General features: G+C 44.4%; 1 protein-coding gene across 1 annotated transcript in view; it reads left to right on the forward strand.

Annotated features, from left to right (window-relative positions):
• The window catches only part of GAP43 (growth associated protein 43), a 52,155-nt gene extending 31,749 nt beyond the window's left edge, over positions 1-20,406 (forward strand). Inside the window, exon 3 of the mRNA XM_068181110.1 lies at positions 19,856-20,406. Within this exon, the coding sequence (XP_068037211.1) occupies positions 19,856-19,944 (89 nt within the window). The 3' untranslated portion in view covers positions 19,945-20,406. The remainder of the gene's footprint in view (positions 1-19,855) is intronic.
• The last annotated feature ends 520 nt before the right edge of the window (positions 20,407-20,926 follow it).

Below are 20,926 nucleotides of genomic sequence, written 5' to 3' on the forward strand. Positions count from 1 at the left end.
AAAAAAAGAAAAGGTAACATTGGAGGTAGGCTCTGTTTCAAACTCAATTAAGAGGCAGTACCAAGCCAAACAGACCTCCACATTCATGAAATATTCTGTTGTACAGGGCAGACTGCATTCATTAGCTTGTTGGGGGAAAATGCTGCCTATCACCTTGATGGTCATAAACAGCCTGATGTAAATTCTAGAATGCCTCAGCATCCAGTCTTGTACTTTCAGATGTTTCTCCATAATTTCATTTGTCCCACTACTCCTCCACAAATTGCACCTCCCACTCTCCAGTTAGGCTTCCAAGCCAACCTGGGGCTTCAGGCAATTCTATTCCTGCTTAACAAAAGTGGACAAATAGGGAAGAACATAGAACCAAAAGGACAGATTAAATACTGGGAAAGGAACTAATGCAGGACATTTGTGATTTAAGGGATGGGCAAGGGGAGCAGCCTTCAAGAGCATGAGTCTGAACTGATTTTACATAACTACAAAGGGATGCTGGTTTTACTTCTTCTTATTTAGAAGTTTCTAGAAATAAGTCTTGAAATTGATTTGTGTAGGTTTGGTTTTAGTTGTCCAAGTCTCCAGCCATTTGTTCTTACTTTATATGATGAGTTAGGTGGCAACATAAAGGTTATATGATTAGTGAAATATAAGTTGCTATGTTGCATGCTGTACTTGTGTTGGTTTTATACTTGGGCAAAGGTATAAACATCAATGGCAAGAATAGGGCAGTGTGAATCTGTGTTTTGGGGTCCTCTGTACACAGGATAATGAATGCTAATTTCCTGTTATTTAATACCTGGGATGCCTTATTCCTAAGCAATAACGGCTCTGCTTTGAATTGACATTCCATTTTTGTTTAGATTAATCTGCTCTAATGGATAGAGGTAGGACATTTATAGTAGCAAGCTATTTGATTTTAATTTTCATTTATTTTGCCTGTTTTGAGTTGTCACTCATGGAAAAATGGTTTATTTCTATGCAATATTCTGAATAATTTTCAGATATCCTCCCCATGCTCTTGTTGAATTTAACATCATTTAAAGTGGCCAACCATTCATGGACACATCATTTGAAGTGGCCATTTAAAATGCACAATTTAATATGCATTTGCACATGATACTATCACTTATGTAAACATCTAGCCAACAGAGGAAGCTGAAAAATCTACAATCAAATATATATTTAAAAATGAGTTTTCAGTGATCGAGTGTTCAAGACCAGTATGTGCATCCATTTATACTTATTCAGTATGCATGCAGTAATACTCAAGCTTAGCAATGTTTGCAGAAAGCAAACATGGAAGGTGCGTGGCCAGAGTCAAGCTGATAGCCTCTTTAAAATGTTAATGAATATAGATTTTTCTTGAATTCCTATTGCAGTATGATATCAGCCTTCCAGTCACAAACCTGAACAGCTGGCTAAGTGACCCCAGAGTCATCCAAGAAAGAAATGCAAAAAAGATTAAATAGGTCTCCTTGTACATCTCTCTGAGGGTTCCAGGCTGTGCTCTGCAATACAGAGTATTCCTCTGAAGAACATCATCACAGGACAAAAGTACCCACAGACAGGAAGTATTTCTTGACAGAAAGCCTGTGTTTTCTTTTTACCATCTTCTCCTATTAGTCTCTCATATCTTTAAAGCGCTCTGTCTCTCTTGTTACTTACTCTTCCCATGGATTGAAACACATTTGCCAGATCTCAACCCTTCTCCCAGTCTTTCCCCAGCAAACACTGCACTGGTGGTTGCTGGTGTGACTGCGATGGTCATTCATGAAAGAGGAGACATCTGCCACTTCAGTGCTCCTCCAGCCCAGGGACAGATCCTCTTTCAGCTTCATCTGTCCCCTTGGCCTTCAAAGGTCACCTCTTATTGTTTCTGTGATCGAAGACTGGCACAGAAGTGTGCAGTGTCAGGCTGCCAAAAATAAATCAAATTGGCTCCTGGCCAGTGTCATCGGTTGGCTGGTTGCCATGGCATGCTTGGCTGCTACTACCCTGAGGCGTGCCGACCGTGCTGCTTTGGGGTGGTGATGCTCATCTGCCTTGAATTTTACTACAATGGCTGTATCATGCTATCTGTTGATTCCTTCCCTGGTGCAAGCACAAGCTTTGGCTTTATGCCAGTTATTGCCAATATTCGCCAAAATGTAAGGGCATTTAATTCATACCCAGGAGGGATTTTTGCCTTTATCTAAGGGCAGGACAGAAAAAGACAGAGTGTGGGGAAAGGAATAACTAACCTGACAAAGAGAAGTGCACAGTTTTTAATGCTTTATATTTCTGGAATGGGGAGTGGGTTTTTGTACCAGTCAGTTGTTCCCCTGACAGCCCTCACCTCTCTCCTTGTTACTCATTTCTATATGCTCTGTCTCCTAGAAAATGGCTTCAAACAAATATCCAATGGTAGTTGGTCTGGGACCCCAGGCATTCACAGTTGTACAGCAGGGCAGTTCCTAAGCTATCCTCCGTGTATGTAAAAGTGAAAAAGAGATGGATTCCATCCAAGAGATGGATGTGGGTAAGGCATGAAATGAGTCAGTGGGCTTTGTTCAGTGGCAATGAAGGATTGATGTAGGAAGGATGATCTCTCAAACCTCTTCATATCTTTTGGTGGATGGCAGGAATGCCAACAAATTGTCTTGTCATCTGAGCATCCTTGTCAAGACTAAGATTTATAGTTTTTCTTCTTATGATCCAGCTTTTGTCTCTTTGGTGTTGGTATTACACTTAGGTAGGCTCCGTTAGATGGCAGCCTACTCAACAAGACAAAATCCGAAAGTGATGGGGGAAATCTATACATTACATATAGATGAAAAGGAAGTGAGACTCATTCTAGTTGTGGTTGCATTGACTTAAATTCAGAGAGTCTCCATTAAGGTTTCTGGAAAGAGTCTGGAAGTGCAGCTGTGAAATAAGATCAGCATCCAGCACAGCAGACTGTGGAAGAAGATGGGCTATGATGTCCTCCCAGGTAGGAGAGAAAGTGAATGTCACACAGTGTTAGATTCGATTTGTACTTTCACAAGTTTTCAAGTCTCACCTCCAAATTGGGTTGGCTCTCACATCAAAGCACTTTCAGATTGTCAGGTAAGAATACAAAGCCCAGAAATGTGAAAGAGTAAATTGTGCCTAAGGAAACAAGCAGATCTTCTTTTGTTGGGATATGAAGAATGCTTTTCCTGCTTCATGAAATAGCTTTACAATGGAGCAGCTTCACAGCTGAAATGAAAAATCAGCCAGGTGACAAGCGCTTTGCATGTAAGCAGGCTAGCAGTTCCCCCAGGGCCCTGTATCCTGCAAACAAGGAGCCCTGGGAGGCACCATCTTCCCTTCACTTCCTCAGAGGGAGCAAGTGCCTGTGGATCTTTTTTTATGGTTCACAGTTGAATCAGTTCTTTGTTTTCAGTTCAATCTCCATATTGATGGAAGGACAATACTTGCTGCACTTTGGGAGCATTGGCCGTATAAAGATTTGGAAAGGGAGACTGGCTATTGTCTTGTACCAGCCAGAATATGCAACCTGCACTATGTGAAAGGCTTACAGCTGTGTGACTTGGAATTTCAGTCTTGGCCCACAGGTAGCTGGCATGAGGCAGAACAACCTCACTGCCATTCCTGTTTCAAGGGAGCTTATCTCTGCTGCTACACCTGGTAGCCAAAGAAAGCAATTCAAATACAATAGTCCTCCCATGACTGCCCCAGAGGGAACAAGTCTAAGCAAGCATGGCAGCATTTTTTGTGTGTAGTGCTACTCCAGCAAAAAAGTAAAAACTATATAAATACAGTTTAGGTTGTCTGTCACATGCTGAAGTATAAAGTCTGTGTCTAGTCCCCATTTGCTCTGAAATTTTAGTCTTTGCATTGTGTCTACATGGGTATAAACATCGCCTGTTTCATAGATGGGTTTGCATTGGTGCAAACAGCCAAGTGAGGGGCAGGTTGGAAAGTCACAATTTTCCTACACACAACCTGACACAGATGCAGGATTTTCTCCACTACTGCAGTGCAATAATGTCTCTTGTCCCATGTATGCCCCGGGTCTGCTGTTTCCTAATGAGGTGTAGCTTGCCCTGTGGAGGTGGAAACTGCACTAGTGGGCCAGTGGTGAAACAGTACCTGACCTTTTTTAATAAGATCATAGGTGACATATTTAATTTAATGATTTAATAAAATCATAGGTTACAGTAAACATATTTACTCATGAAAAGGTGTGGGCCAACTCTGGAAAAGGCCTCTTTAGGAGAGCAGGGTAACCACTTCTTTGTACCTAAGAGGTACCAGTTCTTCTGGAACCTCAGTAAGGACTGCACAGACACTCAAGGCTGGTTACAGGAGTCACTGGCTTATTTTGTGGAGGCTGCAAATTATAGGAAAGGTGACAGCAATCTTTCAGCCCTTCTGGCTGGCAAGTACAGCTGTTGCTCTTCCAAACCACACGCACAGGTGGCATTGTTTAGGGCAGTGCCTGCCTGTGTCACAGTGTGTGCCATGTTGTAAAGTAGCTGCTCACGCTAACAGACGGCTCTCTACAGCCAAGACCAGTGGTTGAACTCCACCTAGATTTTGCTCTAAATCACTCTCATTGCAATTTTTTCCACAGTGGCCCACTGCATCTGCATTCAGATCATCTTCAGAAAATGCTCAATGGGAAGAAGGCTTTCTGTTATAAATGATAAACAAAATTTCTGCTGAGAAGGACTCAAATAGCAGACTTGTGGACTGTCTGGACAGACAAACGATGAAATTTAAGTGATGGCTGTTTGCTGTAGATGCCAGAAGTGCTCTGCACCATTGCCAGTATAATCTCTTTACACTAGGATCAAGTAGACTGGACTTTTCAGATAGATATGAGCTTGCAGAGTGTCAGCTGGGATTTACAGCTCCAGGGAAATGAAACTCAAAAGTGGAAATAGTGACTCTGTGGTACAGATGACTGCCACATGCAGAGGAAAAGGATTTGTAAAGTTCACCAGGTCAACACAATCAGATTAGTTAGACATTCCTCAAGAGCTGTTTAATAGGTGCATTAATACTAGATTATCAATGGCAGTGCAGTGATCACTTCCAATCTCTGTGGAAATTTCATAGACTCTGGAAAGGTGAAGTTGCACTCACAAGGATCCATGCTAATAACTGGTAGAGGAACACAGAAATTGCCAAGCTAGGTCAGAGCTAACATCCACTTATTGTACTTCTCTCTGTGGCTAGCACAAAGCACTGCTATGGGCAGATCTAGGGTAAACTGCTTCTCTGCTGCTGGGACTCATCCCTGTCTTCTACTGTCTAAGATCTGGTTTAACAGGTAAAGCACAATGTATTCTCTCTTTTGATGCTAATATAACCGTGGTGGTATATGGCATATATGTGTGTGTGTGTGTGTGTGTGTATGCACACAAAATACCTGATTAGGTATCAACAGCTTTCCCAACTCCAACCAACTGTACAATGGCCATAAAGTTCAGTGACAAATTGGCCACAATTGCCTTAAATATCTTTCTGTACTTGTGCTGTGTCCCAGAAACAGCAAAAGCTTGTGATAGCCCTACTTCACGCCTTTGATTATGGTATATAGCATCATACAGTATGCATTTATGCACAGAGGGCATCGTCTCATAGCCGTTACAGTTCATCTCCTCCCTGAAGAAAACACAAGCAATGCTTTCAACTGCTTTTTATATGAAATTATTCCCATGCTTTTTAGGATCTCTGTTGCTTTTCTCTGCACTCCCTTCAAATCTGCAAAACTATTTTATAAGATTGAATGACAGATACTCTTCACATTGGTCCAAAAAAAGCTGTAAGTGTTTGCATGTTTCCAGAAGGGCATTATTTCTTCTGTTTTGTTCCTCATTTCAGTCCTTGTGCCGACCAATCTCTTTCCTTTTTGCAGACAGCTACTGTATGAGCACAGATGACTGCAATGACTCTTTTTGTAAAGACACTACTGAAATATTTTATTTAGCCATATGATGATCTGTGAGACTGGGCAATGGCCAAGAGAACCAAGGAAAATGTAAGCAGTGACAGAAGGCTTACAAGTCAAGCCACTGGCATCAGCTCTGTGGGATAGTTTCCACCTCCAGTTCTGGACCTCCAAGACCTGTGAAAGACCATATTACACAAGCTCAATTTGAACAGGTTTCTAGACACAATATTTCTCAAGACTACATTCATGCTGCAAGCTTGATTTAAAGAAGGGCTTCCTCATTTCTTAGCTTTCCTCTCTGGATATCTTTCAGGCAGAAAATAGACAAGATATTAAAAATAATGCGTCTGGGAAACCCAAGTGCTAGAGAGTACTGCTGTCGTTTTCTTTGCTGTTCTTTGAAGAAGAGTCCAGTCTGGTTTTGCAGTTTACTACAACTGTGACTTCTTTCCTACTTCTGTGTTCTCTGCCAAAGGCTCCCTTTACATATCCTTTAGGTCTAATGGCCTGTACCATTTAAGAGCCTTGATTATATCATCACCAAATGTGAATTGGTGAAATATTTCTTTTTTCTTTCTGTATCCTTAGCTACATCAGTGTCAGCATGGGACACTGGAAGAGAGCAGAAAATCTCAGCTGAAGTCCTGGCAGTCAGGAGTCCATCTTGGACACCTGCCCTTCGCTAGGCTGTAGTGTAATCAGGAAATGAGCTATGGAAAGCTGGACAGGGTCCAGGGGTATAAAGGAAAATACTGTTCCCCTAATGACCAGAAAAGTGAGACTCAGTGCTTCATGCAAATAAGTCTTAGATAAAGGTCATAAGGTCCCAATTAGCCAGTGTTCAAAGAACGACAGACTTCCCAGCTGTACCTTGAGGCAACAGCAAATGAGTCCTCCTTTAATTATGAAAGAAATCAGAAGGTGGAAGACACTATTCAACCTCTCCATCTTCCTTCAGCCAAACACAGTAATTGGTAATGCTAGTAATGATAACTGGACATTACCTGTAACCTCCAGGGCTTAATGAAGAAGAAAATCTCTCTGACATTTGGAAGAGCATCCAAATCCCAATGCTGGAGTGGGTGCAGTGGTACAGAACCATGTCTGATAATGCATTGCAGTTACAGGGGAAGGGATAGGAGAGCAGGAACAAGAGCTTGGACCATTATGCAGGAGCATTCCCCGGTGCTGCTGACTTTGACAAAATTGTCTTTACAGCTGTGAAAAATGTTTCAAAGACTTTAATTGATAACCTCTTGAAGAGATGGAAGATGGAATAAAGTAAAAGTAATTTAAAGTTGGGGTGGTGGCAAGTACTTGTAAAAACCTCTTTGATGTTCTTAATAGCTTGGGGCACACATTGATTTGGAAATGACACAAGCCTCTAACAGGGAGTTGTGAATGCAAGCTTGTGTGGACTGAGTCCATAACGGTCTAGTTTTCAAATGAATATGTGACTCCATTCCCTCACTGGGTATGGGTGTAGAAAAAAAAAAGAAGAGTAGATATTCCAGTTTAGACATCCTGTGTTACCTATTCTGCTTATGCAAGGCTAAGATTTCCCCTGTGATTTCAGCCTCAGTGGCACAAGCAGTTCAGAATAACCTCCGGTCATTGGTGCTGAAACAAGGATTATGTCACAGGAGACCAAACCCTGGGATTGGGTTTGGCCTGCTTCAGAAATATTTGTGAGTTGAAGGAGTCTGTCTTAATCTTAGATCTGGTCACAAATGGTCTCTATGTTTGTCCCCCTGGAAGGCACTCAGTGCAATCTTGCAACATTGGTCCTCTGCTTTCCCCTGCTGTCAGAAGAGACGGAAATCCCCCACATCCATGGGATCTGATCAGAGGGCTGCTGTGAGTTTATCTTCAGTAGGGCTGCTACAGTTCATAGGAGCAGCAATTCTATCTGGCCCTTTGTCTGCATTCACATTCCATTATTCAACTGGTACACCAGGGATCCAGGTGGTGAGAGAGGGTAACTTCTTTATTGCCAGACAGTGAGGAGGCATGAGTGTCACCTTGATCTTGCAACTCTCTTCAAACACTGCAAACAGGTTTGGCACCTGCCTTTAAGCTTATCTTTGGGGTTGAAGATATGTTTCCACAAAGCCATCCCAGCACTATTGCCTAGCCTTTGTTGGGAGACTATGTTGAGAGAGCAGTATGGCCAAGCATGGTGCCTGTTTGGACTAAACTCGACCTCTTGCCCATGACACATCCTTTCCCAGACACAGCTGAAGCCCACCAGGAAGGCACAGGGAGGAAATGCCCAGCACTGCTGCTGAGCAGCAGCCTTTTGTCTCCAGAGACACTAACCCAGCACTGTTCACGGTACTCAATAAAGGGTAAATTAAAGAGAAAAATAAAAAGACAGAAAATGAGAAAGAAAATGTTTTTTTTGTGCCTCAAGATAGAAACCTTTTTCATTGCTGAAGCCAAATGACTATGAGAAAGATGGATGGAGTCAGTGATTTTTACATCAGGGAAGAAGAAGAAAATTCCAGTTGCTCCTAACTGATGTAGCATGCAACTACTTCTTGGCCTCATTTCTAGCCTAACACATAGACATGGTTCTGCCAAACAGAAGAGATAAGCCTGATCACAGTTCAAACCACAACTGTGCAGGGCTTCTGAGTCCTGATAGACTGGAATTTTTCTGGGATAATATTTTTTTTATTAAAGGATCCTTAATTATTCAAACCCAAACATATTATATACCATTACCAGCAATTATGGGATTTGTAGAATGAAGTAGTAAGAAAATCTTTGCCTGCTTTTAGAGTAGCTAGCATATGAGGGTCAGGTCCTCCCTGAATGGGACAGAAGATGGGGGGGCATTATGCTAGGAAGCTGAAATCCAGTGAGCTTTGCAAGCAAGCCATTGAGCTGCTGGACACATTTTCCCCTGATCCCTCCTGCTGGAGCTATTCCACTTTGTATAAATTATTTATTGTTTGCTGGAGCCAGGATGTGGCATTTGGTCTCCCCTATTCCAGATGAGTGCCCTCACCACTGGTCTACAGAGTCAATGTTTTCCTCTGGACCAATAAATATTTAATGGTTTATGGAAGTGGAACAGCTCCAGCAGGAGAGGAAGAGTAAGAGAGACATGTTCATTCACATGGATACCTCACAACATTGCTCTGTGACCAACAGGCAAGTCTCGAGCCAAGGACCTTTATAGCAAATAAAATCAGCAGGAGGAGACAATAAGAGCACAGAATGGTGGGATGCCACTTCTTATGTCTCAGTGCAATTTCACAGCAATGTCAGAGCAGCTTAGGCCTCATGAGTTCATGCCTCATATCGGGCCCTCTTCTTGTGACCACTGTTGTAAAAATTACGGTGCTCAAGCCAAAATTATGGGCTGCTCCACCTTGGCCAAAAACGTACAAACTCTGCACGTGGAAGCTGTGGTAACTGGCAGCTTCCGTGGACCTGTGCAGAGCTGGGCTCCATGGCAGACTTGAGATGGTGGAGAAGCAGCTACTGCTTGGTCCCACAGCTGAGTCAGGGCCAAGAAAAATGTCCTTTGATGAGGAAAAGAAGCCTTGTCATTGCAGACTAGCTCAGCAAAGGGCTGTCTTAACTCCCTGTAAGGGTACTTTTTTCCACCATCGTGGACAGTACTGAGGAGCTGTTGACAACCCAGACATCCCTTGCTGCTCCAGAGAGGTGGTGCATCCTGGCTATGGCACAGCTGGCTGTGCACAGGGCATGGGGCTGCCTAGCTGTCCCCCTAGGTGGTCTCCCCAGCATTTGCAGCTGTCCCACCAAGTCCCCTCATGTCACGGCCGAATTCATTATCTGCCTGATGGAATTGTTATTGTGAAAAGCCAATTAAACCGACATGGCTACTGTGGGACAGCTGCATTGGTTCACTTGGCACAGCACTCAGAGAGTTCAGAGACGCAATAGTCCCTCTCCAACTAGGAGAAATAGCTCTCTAAACTGGTCAAAAAATAAAATAAAACAGAGCTTGCCCAATTTGAATTAAAATCAGAATTACTGATGCAAGCTGCTGCTACCTTCACAGAGAAGACTGGTGCTGGCAATAAGAGCACTCATGAGAGGTTTTCCAGGCAGCTCCTTCCTTCCTTCCTGCTATACAACTTGTATCTTTGAAAATGGCCAGTGCCACACCTCCTTTTCCATGGAGCCGACCACTTACTGGGCAAGCATCACACACCTCTGGTCATAGAGATTTCTTGGGGCAGAAGGGATGATAACACAGCCCAACCCCTTGCCTTAAGTCAAACCAGGAGGATCTGGCCTGTATATAATCTGGGGAAAGTGCCCAGCTACCTACCCAGTTTTGCAGGGACAGGTGCTGTGACTTCTGATCTTTCCATCCTCAGGAAAGCAGTTGTTAAGCAGTCCCAGACAAGGGATTTCAAGAAGAGGGGAGAATTGCTCTGCACCACAAATGCCACTGTGGTATCTTGAAATGGGGTTTTTCCCACAAGTGTTTATAGATCAAAATGCCTTTCCCTGTGTCTGGGCTCTCAAGGCTCCTCCTGATGAAATGAAAAGCAAAGGCTCCCAGGAGTTTCCCTGGGTACAGCGTGAAGCCTAAACTGGAGAGCAGTGTCTGTGTTTTATACTGCACAACACACATTGGGATTCTATGGGTATGCACCAGCCATGCGTTTGAGAAATACTAGTAATTTCTTTGATGCAAAGAGCTAGTGGTGTTGATGTTGCAGCTACTGTGGACAGTTATCAAGAAGATGGCTGTGGAAAGCCTGACAACAGGCATTTAATAATTTTAGCATCCAATTTGCAGAGCCTTGTAGTATGATGATGGATGGAAACAAACTAATGATCTCTAAATGAAATTTCTCCTTCATTTAAACTCAAAATGGGAGGATGGCAAAGGGAAGAAAAAGAGACATTTTATATCCTCCCCTTGATTGTAATTCCCTGCCTTCAGCTAGATCAATATCATTTCTGCTGGAGATGGAGGCTGCCTCTGGTTTCCATGGCAATGTGGTTGTTGGAGGCTTGCAGGCTCCATGAATCCCCAATTTATCAGTCTTCTAGGCTTTAATAATGGAGACCAGCATTCAGGCAGCTTATGAATGGCACATGTCTTTTGGGCTGGGGGAAGGGAGGCGGGAGCATGGTTTGTAGTAAAGGCTGCAGCAATTTGTTTTCCTGCCACCGACAGCTGAAGGGGATGGAGTACAAGAGGAGGAGCAGCACATTAATTCTGGATGCACTGAAGGAATTTCTGGACCATTTTGCTGCAATTACAGAAGATTTCCTCCTTTAGTTTCTTTTCCCTAGCCAGTTATGCTGGGGAAGGGGAGGAGAAGAGCTTCACAGTCAGTCCTGTGTGAGGAGGTGGGAGCTGTAGATGGAGAACCCAAAGGCTCTACCACTCTGCACGTTTCCTTCCTCTTCTTAACCCTCTTTATTTCAGGATCAGCAGTGCATGAATGCCAGCAGTCTGCCACAGTTTCAGGTTAATTTTTATCCCCCTACTGATCCTACCACCATTGCCAGGCTTCTCAGCAGAGCTGTGAGATGGGCAGACCTCTGAAGACCTGATCTGTCAGTCTTCTGTCACTTGCTGTGCTATTCTCTGTGCATCTGCTTGGCCTCTCCAAATTCAAACCTCCATCCCCAAAGTGCTGTAAGCTTCATTCCCTGAATTAATTACTTTGCTAGGAATGTCCTGGCTGTAAAACAATCTGTCACGTCAATAAAGTTCAATTGACCTGTATCTATTCAGTTTATTTCAATTTCTTCTTATCTTTCCTCTGATTTCTCCCCCATAATCTCATAGGGCAGTTGCTCTAAAGAAGCTAAAGAATAAATGGATGTGTCTTAGAAAGATCTTGTTCCTCTGTCCCCTCACATGCCCTCTCTTTCTAAACCATCCTCCAGAACTTAAACCAGCAAGGGAGAAAAGATGGGTGACACAAAAGAATGCTGTTGCATGAGATGGGGACATCCAATTTTCCAATACACGTGCCAAGAGCAGCTGTCAACTGTTACATTCCACAGCTGGAAGGAAGTTAAAACCTCTATATTCAAGCTTTTTGAATCAGAAGGTATTTAAGGAATTAAAGAGTACCCTTTCTGGTCTGCAGGATCTATGTGAAATCAACAGGGGCAGGGGAGAAAAGGAGTAAAGAATAACTTACGGGTAATTTTTCTGAGGTTTTCCTCAGGTGAAGTAATGAGCGCGGGAGATAGAGGGGCTGGTAGCTTGGAACGACTCCTGGAGGGAGCCCTTCTGGTTCATCAGGACAGCTGAGCACCTGATTGTTCATCAGATCAACTCTGATCCCAGCTGATGGCTGGGGACACCCTGCACAAGTCACTTCCCATTTCTCCCCTTCAAGCTCCCTGGCTGTGAAGACCATGGAACCTTGGTAGAGGTCTGTTGAGGTCACACCACCTCTGATGCTGTTTGGTAGGAGGAAACTCAATGCCAGTGTAAAATATCTGCCTCCAAGGCACTCTTATCCTGAAAGAGCTCTTTTACCTTGCCTTTGGCCACTGTACTATGCAGCCTCCCCCCTGCTCACCACTTTCTGGTGTGACAGAGCATCCCCACAGAAGCACCATGACAGATGACACTGCTGCCAGATGGGAGCACCGTGTCCTCCCTGGAGCTGCCTTTGCTTGTAGTGTGCCAGTGGCCAAGGGACTGGTCTTGCTAAAGGAGATCTTGATGTCTGAAAACCTAACCACTCTAGTAGGGCTTCTTCCAGTTGTAGCTGGATTGAAATTTCCCAGTTTTGGGTACAGTAGGAAGGGAGTTTGGGACAAAAGTGCTGATGATAAGCAGCGATAAATGAACAGTCAGCAGTAGGCATGTCTTTTTTCTCAGCTTCCATGGATGTGGGAAAGAAACAGCAGTGGAAGAAAGAAAGAGAGCTGCTTCTTTCCTGTTCTCCAGGATGGAAGAATATTTGCAAATGTAGCTCTAACAGGGTTAACACCTCACATTCACATGGAACATCCTCCCTCTTCTCTCCCCACCCTTTTCCTCCATCACTCCCATTTCTCTGGAGACCTCAATTCTCCCTTTCCTCAGCTGAAGTTGGGGAGTTTCCTCGGCAACCTGGCAGCTGGTGTCTAGACACTGCGAAAGATGCTTTGCAATGGAGCTGTGAGCCTGACTTCCCCTCAACACCCCCTCCCCACTGCTGCGCACTCTGAGCATCTCTCCCACCATTCCTTCCCTTTCACTCTACTACACACATGGATGCCAGTGCAGGCTTGGATTTCCATGGTGGTACTGGAGGAAGAAAGGCATGGGGTGAGATGAGAAGGAGTGGAAATCCCTAAGCCACTGGCTCTTCACTCTGACAAAGCGCAAAGGCAGCTGGGGTGACAGAACTCTGTCTGGCTGTCCTCTGAGGATTTAGCAGGATCAGAAAAAGAGGCAAATGTCCAAGCTTGGACCAAAGTTACCAGCTATGGGATTTGCAGAAACTGTAGTTTTTTGGGTTTTTTTCCTCACTGCTGGGGCAACTGAACCATTCTTATATGGTTCTGAAAAAGATGAGGTGGTACAGGAATAGGAGGCCCAAGCTACCATGTATTGGGGCCATATTAGTATTTTTGTTTCAACCTTAACAGGCTACTTGCTTGCTGCTTTCCAGTAATTACTGGCTAACTTCCCTGGACCCCCTGCCTGCTACTTGCACTGGGGACATTCCTCCCCACCACCTTGTTGCAGGGTGTGCCAAGGGTTTGCAGATCTCCCAGGTGCCATGTGTTCACCAGGGCCCCCAGGGCTCACAGGAATCAGTACCATGGGTTTGTCTCTACTGAGTGAGGGATTCATCAGGGATTTGGGAGAAATCATACAAGTCAGTACCCTGGACCAGACACAGCCACTTTTGTGAAATACTCAATTTCTTCATTTCTCAGTGTTTAGCTGGGGCAGCATAAGTCTACCAGTTTTCAGAAGCAGCAAGTTGGGAGGGTGAAGGATTTTAGCTCTGCATATGATGCATAATAGGGCTGACTGCAATGGGCTAACATAGATCAGAAAGAGAACTGTGTAAGCAACAGCTCTGAACCTGAAGTGTGTCTTGTTTTAGCAGTCTCAGACCTACCATCGTCTGCCTGGAATAGACTTCTGGCTGGCTAGAAGGACAGATGGATTGGGACAGATGAATCAAGCTGTGAAGCCTGGATTCAAATCTGGATCCAAATGTCATTAAAACTAGGAGATGCTCAGGGCAGGGATTTTAAATGAGGCTTTCCAGAGCTCCTTATCCTCAAAAAAAAAAAAAAAAAAAAAAAAAAAAGAAAAAAAAGGTAGTAGAGTCATCTCTGGGTCCTGTGAGATCTACTTATAATAGGACAGGAAAGCCCAGACTAATATTTGGGAGCAGAGTACCAACTGGATGAGGAACAGGTTTTCAGTTCCATCTCTGCCCAAGCTGTAGCTGGCAAAGGACAGAGAAAGGAGGAAGCATGACAAATGCTAGAGAGAACAGCATCTGAGGAGATTTGGGCAGTACTTCAGTGTGAATGCACCGGAGAGTTCTAGCTGCACAATCAATATCAGCAGTAATTATGCAAACACTGAGAAAGCAGCAAAAGCAAAATCTCTGCATCTGTATTAGAATCCTAGAGTGTTGTGCAATTTCTCATCTCTTGGCATTGGCTGTGGTAATTTAAAGATCTGCAGTGGAATAGAGACAAAAAGGAAAACAAAACCCAAGCCACCAGTCACAAAATAAATGATCATCAGAGAGGTTGCTGCTGCTGTGGTCATAAGCTGATGTCTGCTCTGATTTAATTAATCTTGGCAAATCAGACGGGAGCTGGGCAGGTCCCAAGAGACAGTGTTTTACCCGGAAATCCACTCAACCTAATTTCACTAATGTAGGGCAGTGGAGAGACTTGGAGAGGAGCCTGCATGCTCAGCCATTAGAGCATAGTGTCGGCAAAGGCAGCTGGAAGCACCACCATCCAGCAGCACTGCTCTTGCGTGCCTGCCTCAGCTTCACAGCAACCAGAGCTGCATATGTTCCAGGCGTTTGCTCCCCAGCAGGGCTCACAGACACGACTCTCACCCTTTCCAGGAAATAAGTGGAGTGCTGAGGAGCAGGAGTTCTTTAAGACCCCGTTGCAGCAAGGCTCTATATCTCACTTCCATGTTCTTACTCTTCCATGATGCTCTCCAGCAGGTGCCAGTTGGAGCTGTAGGTATGAAGCCTCTCTTTGACACAGGCCCTTCAGGTGGGAAGCAAACACACATCAGCCTCTCCCACTGTGCAGCTCTACACTTCAACAGTTCTGTAGTAACAGCTTACGGTTTGTCCAAAGCTGCCGAAAAGGTTTCTCAACTTGACTGCACCATCCAGAGTGCTAAACGGAAGTGAGAACAGCGGCAGCTCAGCTCACAGATGCCTGTCTCCTTGGCAAAATTAGCCTATGCTATAAGATGATCTGGACTGAAGCAAAGATTGAAATAAAAAAGCAAACTAAAATCTTAGAGCTAGAAGAGTGGGACCACAGGACTGGAGTGACCACAGGACTGGAGTAACCACAAACAGTGCAAGTGATGACTGGTGTGCATTAAAAGAACTGTAAGGGTGGTCATTGCAAGCACAAGCTACATTGGTTTTGTTGTTAGTTTGAGGTGATTTTTTTGGCTTTCTGACCTAGCCATTCTTGCTTTTCTCTTCAGGACTGAATTTGTTTTTTGCCCTTCCTCAAGTTTGTTTATTTTTGTTTTATATTTCAGTTCTGCAACTTGTCCTAAAGTAGGCATCCAAATAAGACAAGTTAATAGAGTCTTAGAAATGTCCTATTTATTTCCACTAATTAGGAAGGAAGGAGAGGATGAGAAGATCAGCTGCAGATGTCTCTCTGTAGATATCTGGAGTTAGGTGAGATGTCCATCCCCTCTGACTTCAGCTTTCTCATTTCATGATGTCACCACATGCATATAGATGCTGGTCTAGTCCAGGCCCACCTGAAGAAAGTGCTCATTGCTTCCTGCTTGTTCTGTCCCTTGCAAGTGGACACAGGGGCTCAGATCGTGCAGGCAGGAGGAGATCTCACAGTGCTGGCATGTTCAGAAGGGAGGCAGCTTTAGACAGGTGGAAGTTTGGCTACTCAAGATGAAATGCTTTTGTTCCTCAAGCAGGGGATGGCCTGAATTCTCAACCACTTTTTTGTCACCTTTGCAACAAAGTACAAAGTTAATGAAAAATGCCCAAAGTGTGCAGTTCTGGCTGCATAATGGTATTTGTCCTCTGCAAAACCAAAGGTACGATATCCCAGAGTTCAAAAAATGGAAAATCAAGATTAGTATTGGGTAAAAAGCACTGTAAGAGATATCCTCTCTGATGTGTGGAATCCCCAGGACAGCTATTTGCTAATCTCCCTGGGGATACCCTGCCCTCCTTTGCTGGGATACTGAACAAGGCTGGAGAAAGCCCAGAAAACATACTGCAGAAATAGCTTACATCAAACAAACTGGTGAGTCAGATAAAATGCCTCGCCTTTCCTGGTGAATCAGAAGCTGCTGTTTACTGGCCCTGATGTCACTGGGGTTGTGATGCATTGCCCCCATTGCGCAGAGCAAATCCTCTTCTTTTTACTGCTGTGGTTTAGCAGTGCCACAGCTTGACTTTTTTTTTTTTTTTTTTGCACTGAATTCTTTTTTCCTTCATGATACTGCTTTTTGCTGAAGTTCATTACTACATAATAACACCAGGTTGCTTCTTTTCCCTCATCCCAAAGATCAATGAAGTGCTGGTAAAGCTGCTAGGAAGTAAGACATAGCTTAGGGTGTAGCAGTACACAGTCTTTCCCCTTACTGCTTCAATATCATGCAAGAGAAAAGAGGGAGAGTGGTTCACTGAATTTTGTGTGATAATTCTTATTCAGAAAGCTAGAGTTATTGTTTATACTTGGGATATGCACAGTCCAGCATTTGAGTTGTATGATCCCTCTCTGTTGACTTGAATATGTGATGAAGTGACCATAAATTGTTCCTGCTGCTCCATGATCCTTGTTAGCCCAGTCTATTTCATCCATGGCAGAAATCAGTGCAGTCTCTTGGCCTTCAGCAAACAGTCATCGGCCTGCCACTATCTGCTCCCCAGAGAACATTAATGGGGACAGTGAGGCACCTCTGTGCAGTTCCTCTGCCAGCCAGGGATCTCTAGGCGCCATGGGTACTCCCTGGAAATTAGATTTGCCACTGTGGTGAGCTAACACAGAATAGAACATGGCAGAAAATTGTGTTTCAACTTGCCTGCTTATCCTAAGAGCAAGGACAGCATGGGAAAACTGTGAGCTAATCAACATCACTGCCAGCTCCTCCACTTTGAGTGTGAGCAGGTTTCCTGTCCATCCTTCCTGGAGTGCTGTCAAGAGCCCACCACTGTAAGAGCTAGACCCCACTTTCAGCTGCTGATTAACAGTGCATCTGTGTGACTTGGTAGCACAGCAGATGTGCAGGACCCCCCCAGTGTCTGTCTGTCTGTCCCTGTGCTTGCTGTGTTATGGGCCTGTCTGTTGTGCTGTCCTGACAGGGCTGTGGGACTGCCAGATAAAACCTGTGCATATTTTTTGGTAGGAAGACACAAAAAGTTTTAAGCACAATGAAAAGCAGTGTCAGACTTGTGCTCCTGAAGCTACCTTACGTGTCTTTGTTGCTCTTTCACTCATCTTCCATTTATGTGAGGAGAAAACCCCAGAAATTCCGCCTTACTAGGATCTGTCAGAGCCCAGTAAGAAATCAGACTGTACTGCTGGCTAACAATAGTCTTTTCACTCAAATTTAGGGGTAGATGGTTGCACACTGGGATTTTACTCTCAGCTTCGTAATTCAATGTATCTCCTGCTATGAATGCCTTGAAGAGCAACATTAAAGGGACTCTCCTCCTTCTCAAGTCATTCAGGAAAATTAAAAAAGTAGGCCAAGCTTTGCCTCCCAATGATACTTGTTATGATCCTATTTTAATCAGTAGCCTATTTTGTCTCTGGTCTGTGGTGGTAGCTGTACCAGATATAGATGGAATCCTTGAATAGCATCCTGCTTAGCTGTTCTGTATCAAGGGAAGGAGAGTCCACAGATGTTTTTGCTGATAGGGGGTTTGCAGATGCAGTGGCTGAGGCCATGGGGATATTCCTACAGAAATTCTTTCCTTCTGGAAAATCAGCAGTCAGAATTTACCAAGACAAAAAGTATTTGAAGGTCCAGAAGCAGAGCCTTTAATGAAGGTATTGGATGCCAGTATTGGATGCAAATACAAGTCTGCCATCTGATGGCATCAAATGGACCAGGCCAAAATGTGTGAGTGGTGTCAGTAAGGAAAGTTTCACATCCCAGTTAGAATTCTCATGAAACATGGGTATGAAGATGCTAATCCTCACAAACTAAACATTGGCAACTGAACATCTTCACTGTTAGGCCAAGAGCACGGGCCCTGGTGTGATTTTTGTGTACACTAAGTAGCTTTGCATCAGAAAGGTCCCAGACACAGCTACCCTGCTCTGGAGAAGAAGAGAGTCTAGCCATATGGACATAAGCTGTGTGGTGCCAGTCGGCCTCAGGGATTGCTCCCTGGCCCATTTTATTTACTGGTACAATGTAGTTTGATAGCCCATCAGAGATGACAGGAACTGTGCAGGGAACCCACAGTGCTCTCTGAATGAGATGGGTACAGTATGTGTCATACCAATGACATGTGGTCTGTTCCACACCACCCAGTCCTCCTTCAGTGCTTGTTTTTTTCCCCGGTTCTTTGTACCCCAAGTATTTCTTTTCCCTGTTTATCCCGAGTGTGGATTGCTGCTTGCTTGACCTCTACATGGTCTGTGTATGTGTGGGACTGGGAGCCAGTGAGGAAAAGGGAGAGATGGCAATGGAGCAAACCAGTCAGTACAGTGCACTAAGACCATTGGGCATTATTCTGTCTTACAGCCCTGCAGCCTTGGGTCCACCACTACCTTGTCCTGTAAAAAGCAATCCACACACTACATGCACTGTTTCTGAAAGAGGCTGGGAACATGTTACTGTACCCTGGTGAGAGCTGGGCAGTAGAAACTCCAAGACGATTAAAGCTGTCCTGCTGCAATGAAGGAGGCATGGGCTAGATGAACCCAGGAGTGAGAGGAATGCTTGAGAGGCATTCCTTTCTTTTGCCTTGTTCCTCCTGGCTGCCTCTGCCTCCTCCTGGGTTCTGATCCTCTGTCTAGTTCATTGTGGGACAGCTTGTAGCAGTAGTTTTATCTTCTCATGTGGATGGTGTGCCAGAACAAGGTGTCTGACTGACAGGCAGACCCAGCTCCCAGTTATACTCAGTGCTTCCCCCCAGGGCAGCTTTGCTTTTGAAAGGAGAGACTAGAAAACTGGAGAGATGTGGCAACCTCTGGATGAAGGCTCCCATTCTTGAAGGCTAGAGACATTTCTCTAGATCTCTGTTCAGTGTGAGACAAGTCTGAGTTACAGGATATAAAATTTTTCCCTCTGGGTCTTGCAGGCTTCAAGTGTGTATAGAGTTTGTTCTTTGTGACTCTCTAAGTCTCGGCTGGGAGTATCCTTATTGTAATTGGGGGACTATGATTCAACAGTTGTTGGTACAGTCAGTGGGTTCTGTAAAAGGGTGTGCGATGTAGCTGATAAGCCAGGAGTATAATCAGTGCCCCTAATGAAATGAACAGTGGTTGTCTGGCGCATCAGCAGCAAGCAAGGCAGCTCCTTCCAGTGGCACATGCTTTCTGGCTGAAGGTGTTTTGTGAAAGCTACATATTTGCCTGCTGGGCTGAACCTTGGCATGTTCTTTTCATGCTGCAGAAATTCCAGGGACTTTGAGACCTGGGTGACTTTGGAGAGGGAGAAGCCTGAAGCCATGCAGTCCATCAGGCTGTGTGCACATGCAGGATGTTTTAGATCATGGCTGACTAACGCTGGACCATCTTTTTCCCCACTAGATGCTGTAGAAGAAACCAAACCTACTGAAAGTGCCCAGCAGGAAGAGGTGAAAGAAGAAGAGAGCAAGGCGGACCAAGAAAATGCCTGAACATTAAGAAATGACTCCCCATTGCCCCTCCCTCCCTCCCCCTATCCTCTATCCTTCCTTCCCATCCCAATCTCGATTTCCCCCCTTCCTGCTCACATCTGTGAGCCTGTGTCTGTCCCTCTCCCATTACCACTTAAACCCTTTTTCTCTCTGTGTGGCAAACATTTAAAGAAAAAAAAAAAAAAGCAGGAAAAATCCCAGTCAAACAGTGTGGCTTAAACATTTCTTTGTTTCTTGGTGTTGTTATGGCAAGTTTTTGGTAATGATGATCCAATCATTTTGGGAAAATTCTTGCACTGTATCAGAGTTCTTTGACCTGGCGCGTGCGTGTGTCTGTCTGCCCACTGCGAGCGCTCTCTCTCTCTCTCTCTCTCCTCTCTCCCTTCTCCAAGTGTGTGTGTGTGCAATGTTACGTTCATCTGAGGAGTCCAGACTTAACGAGTGAGTAAAAACAAAAAAGGGGGGGAAAAAAAGGTTCTTTTCTTCCTTTTTCAATGTGATGGAATGAACGAAAGAAAAAAACAAACAAAAGACCAAACATAAAAAACAAGTGAACAAAAAAGAATACTAAACCCCAGTTTGTTTTCAGAACTAAAATAACAACTAGAAAATGTGCCAATTAGCGTAATGCTTGGCTCCAGGCTCCTTTTTCAAACTGAACAATAATTATAATAAATGAGAATAATTATCATTAATACCACCGTGTCGCATTTCTATGCTGCCGTACATCCTGCTGGCCTGTGGTCTTTGGTGGGACACTTCTTTCGTGGCCCAGCTGTGCTCCTTGGCCACAAGTCAGTGGCTGACTGCTCCCCCTGGCACTACTGAGGGGATTTTTAAGGGGAGCAGGCTTGGATTTTGAGCGAGATGTTAGCACTGGCTAACATAAATAATGAAAGTAGCAAAATCAGTTTTAGGAAAGATCATTGAAAGCATCCCTCTAGGAGACCTCTAGGCCCTGATTTGGGGAACTATGGTGACC

The sequence above is a fragment of the Anomalospiza imberbis genome, chromosome 2, assembly GCF_031753505.1.
Source record: "Anomalospiza imberbis isolate Cuckoo-Finch-1a 21T00152 chromosome 2, ASM3175350v1, whole genome shotgun sequence".
NCBI classification, from domain to species: Eukaryota; Metazoa; Chordata; class Aves; order Passeriformes; family Viduidae; genus Anomalospiza; species Anomalospiza imberbis.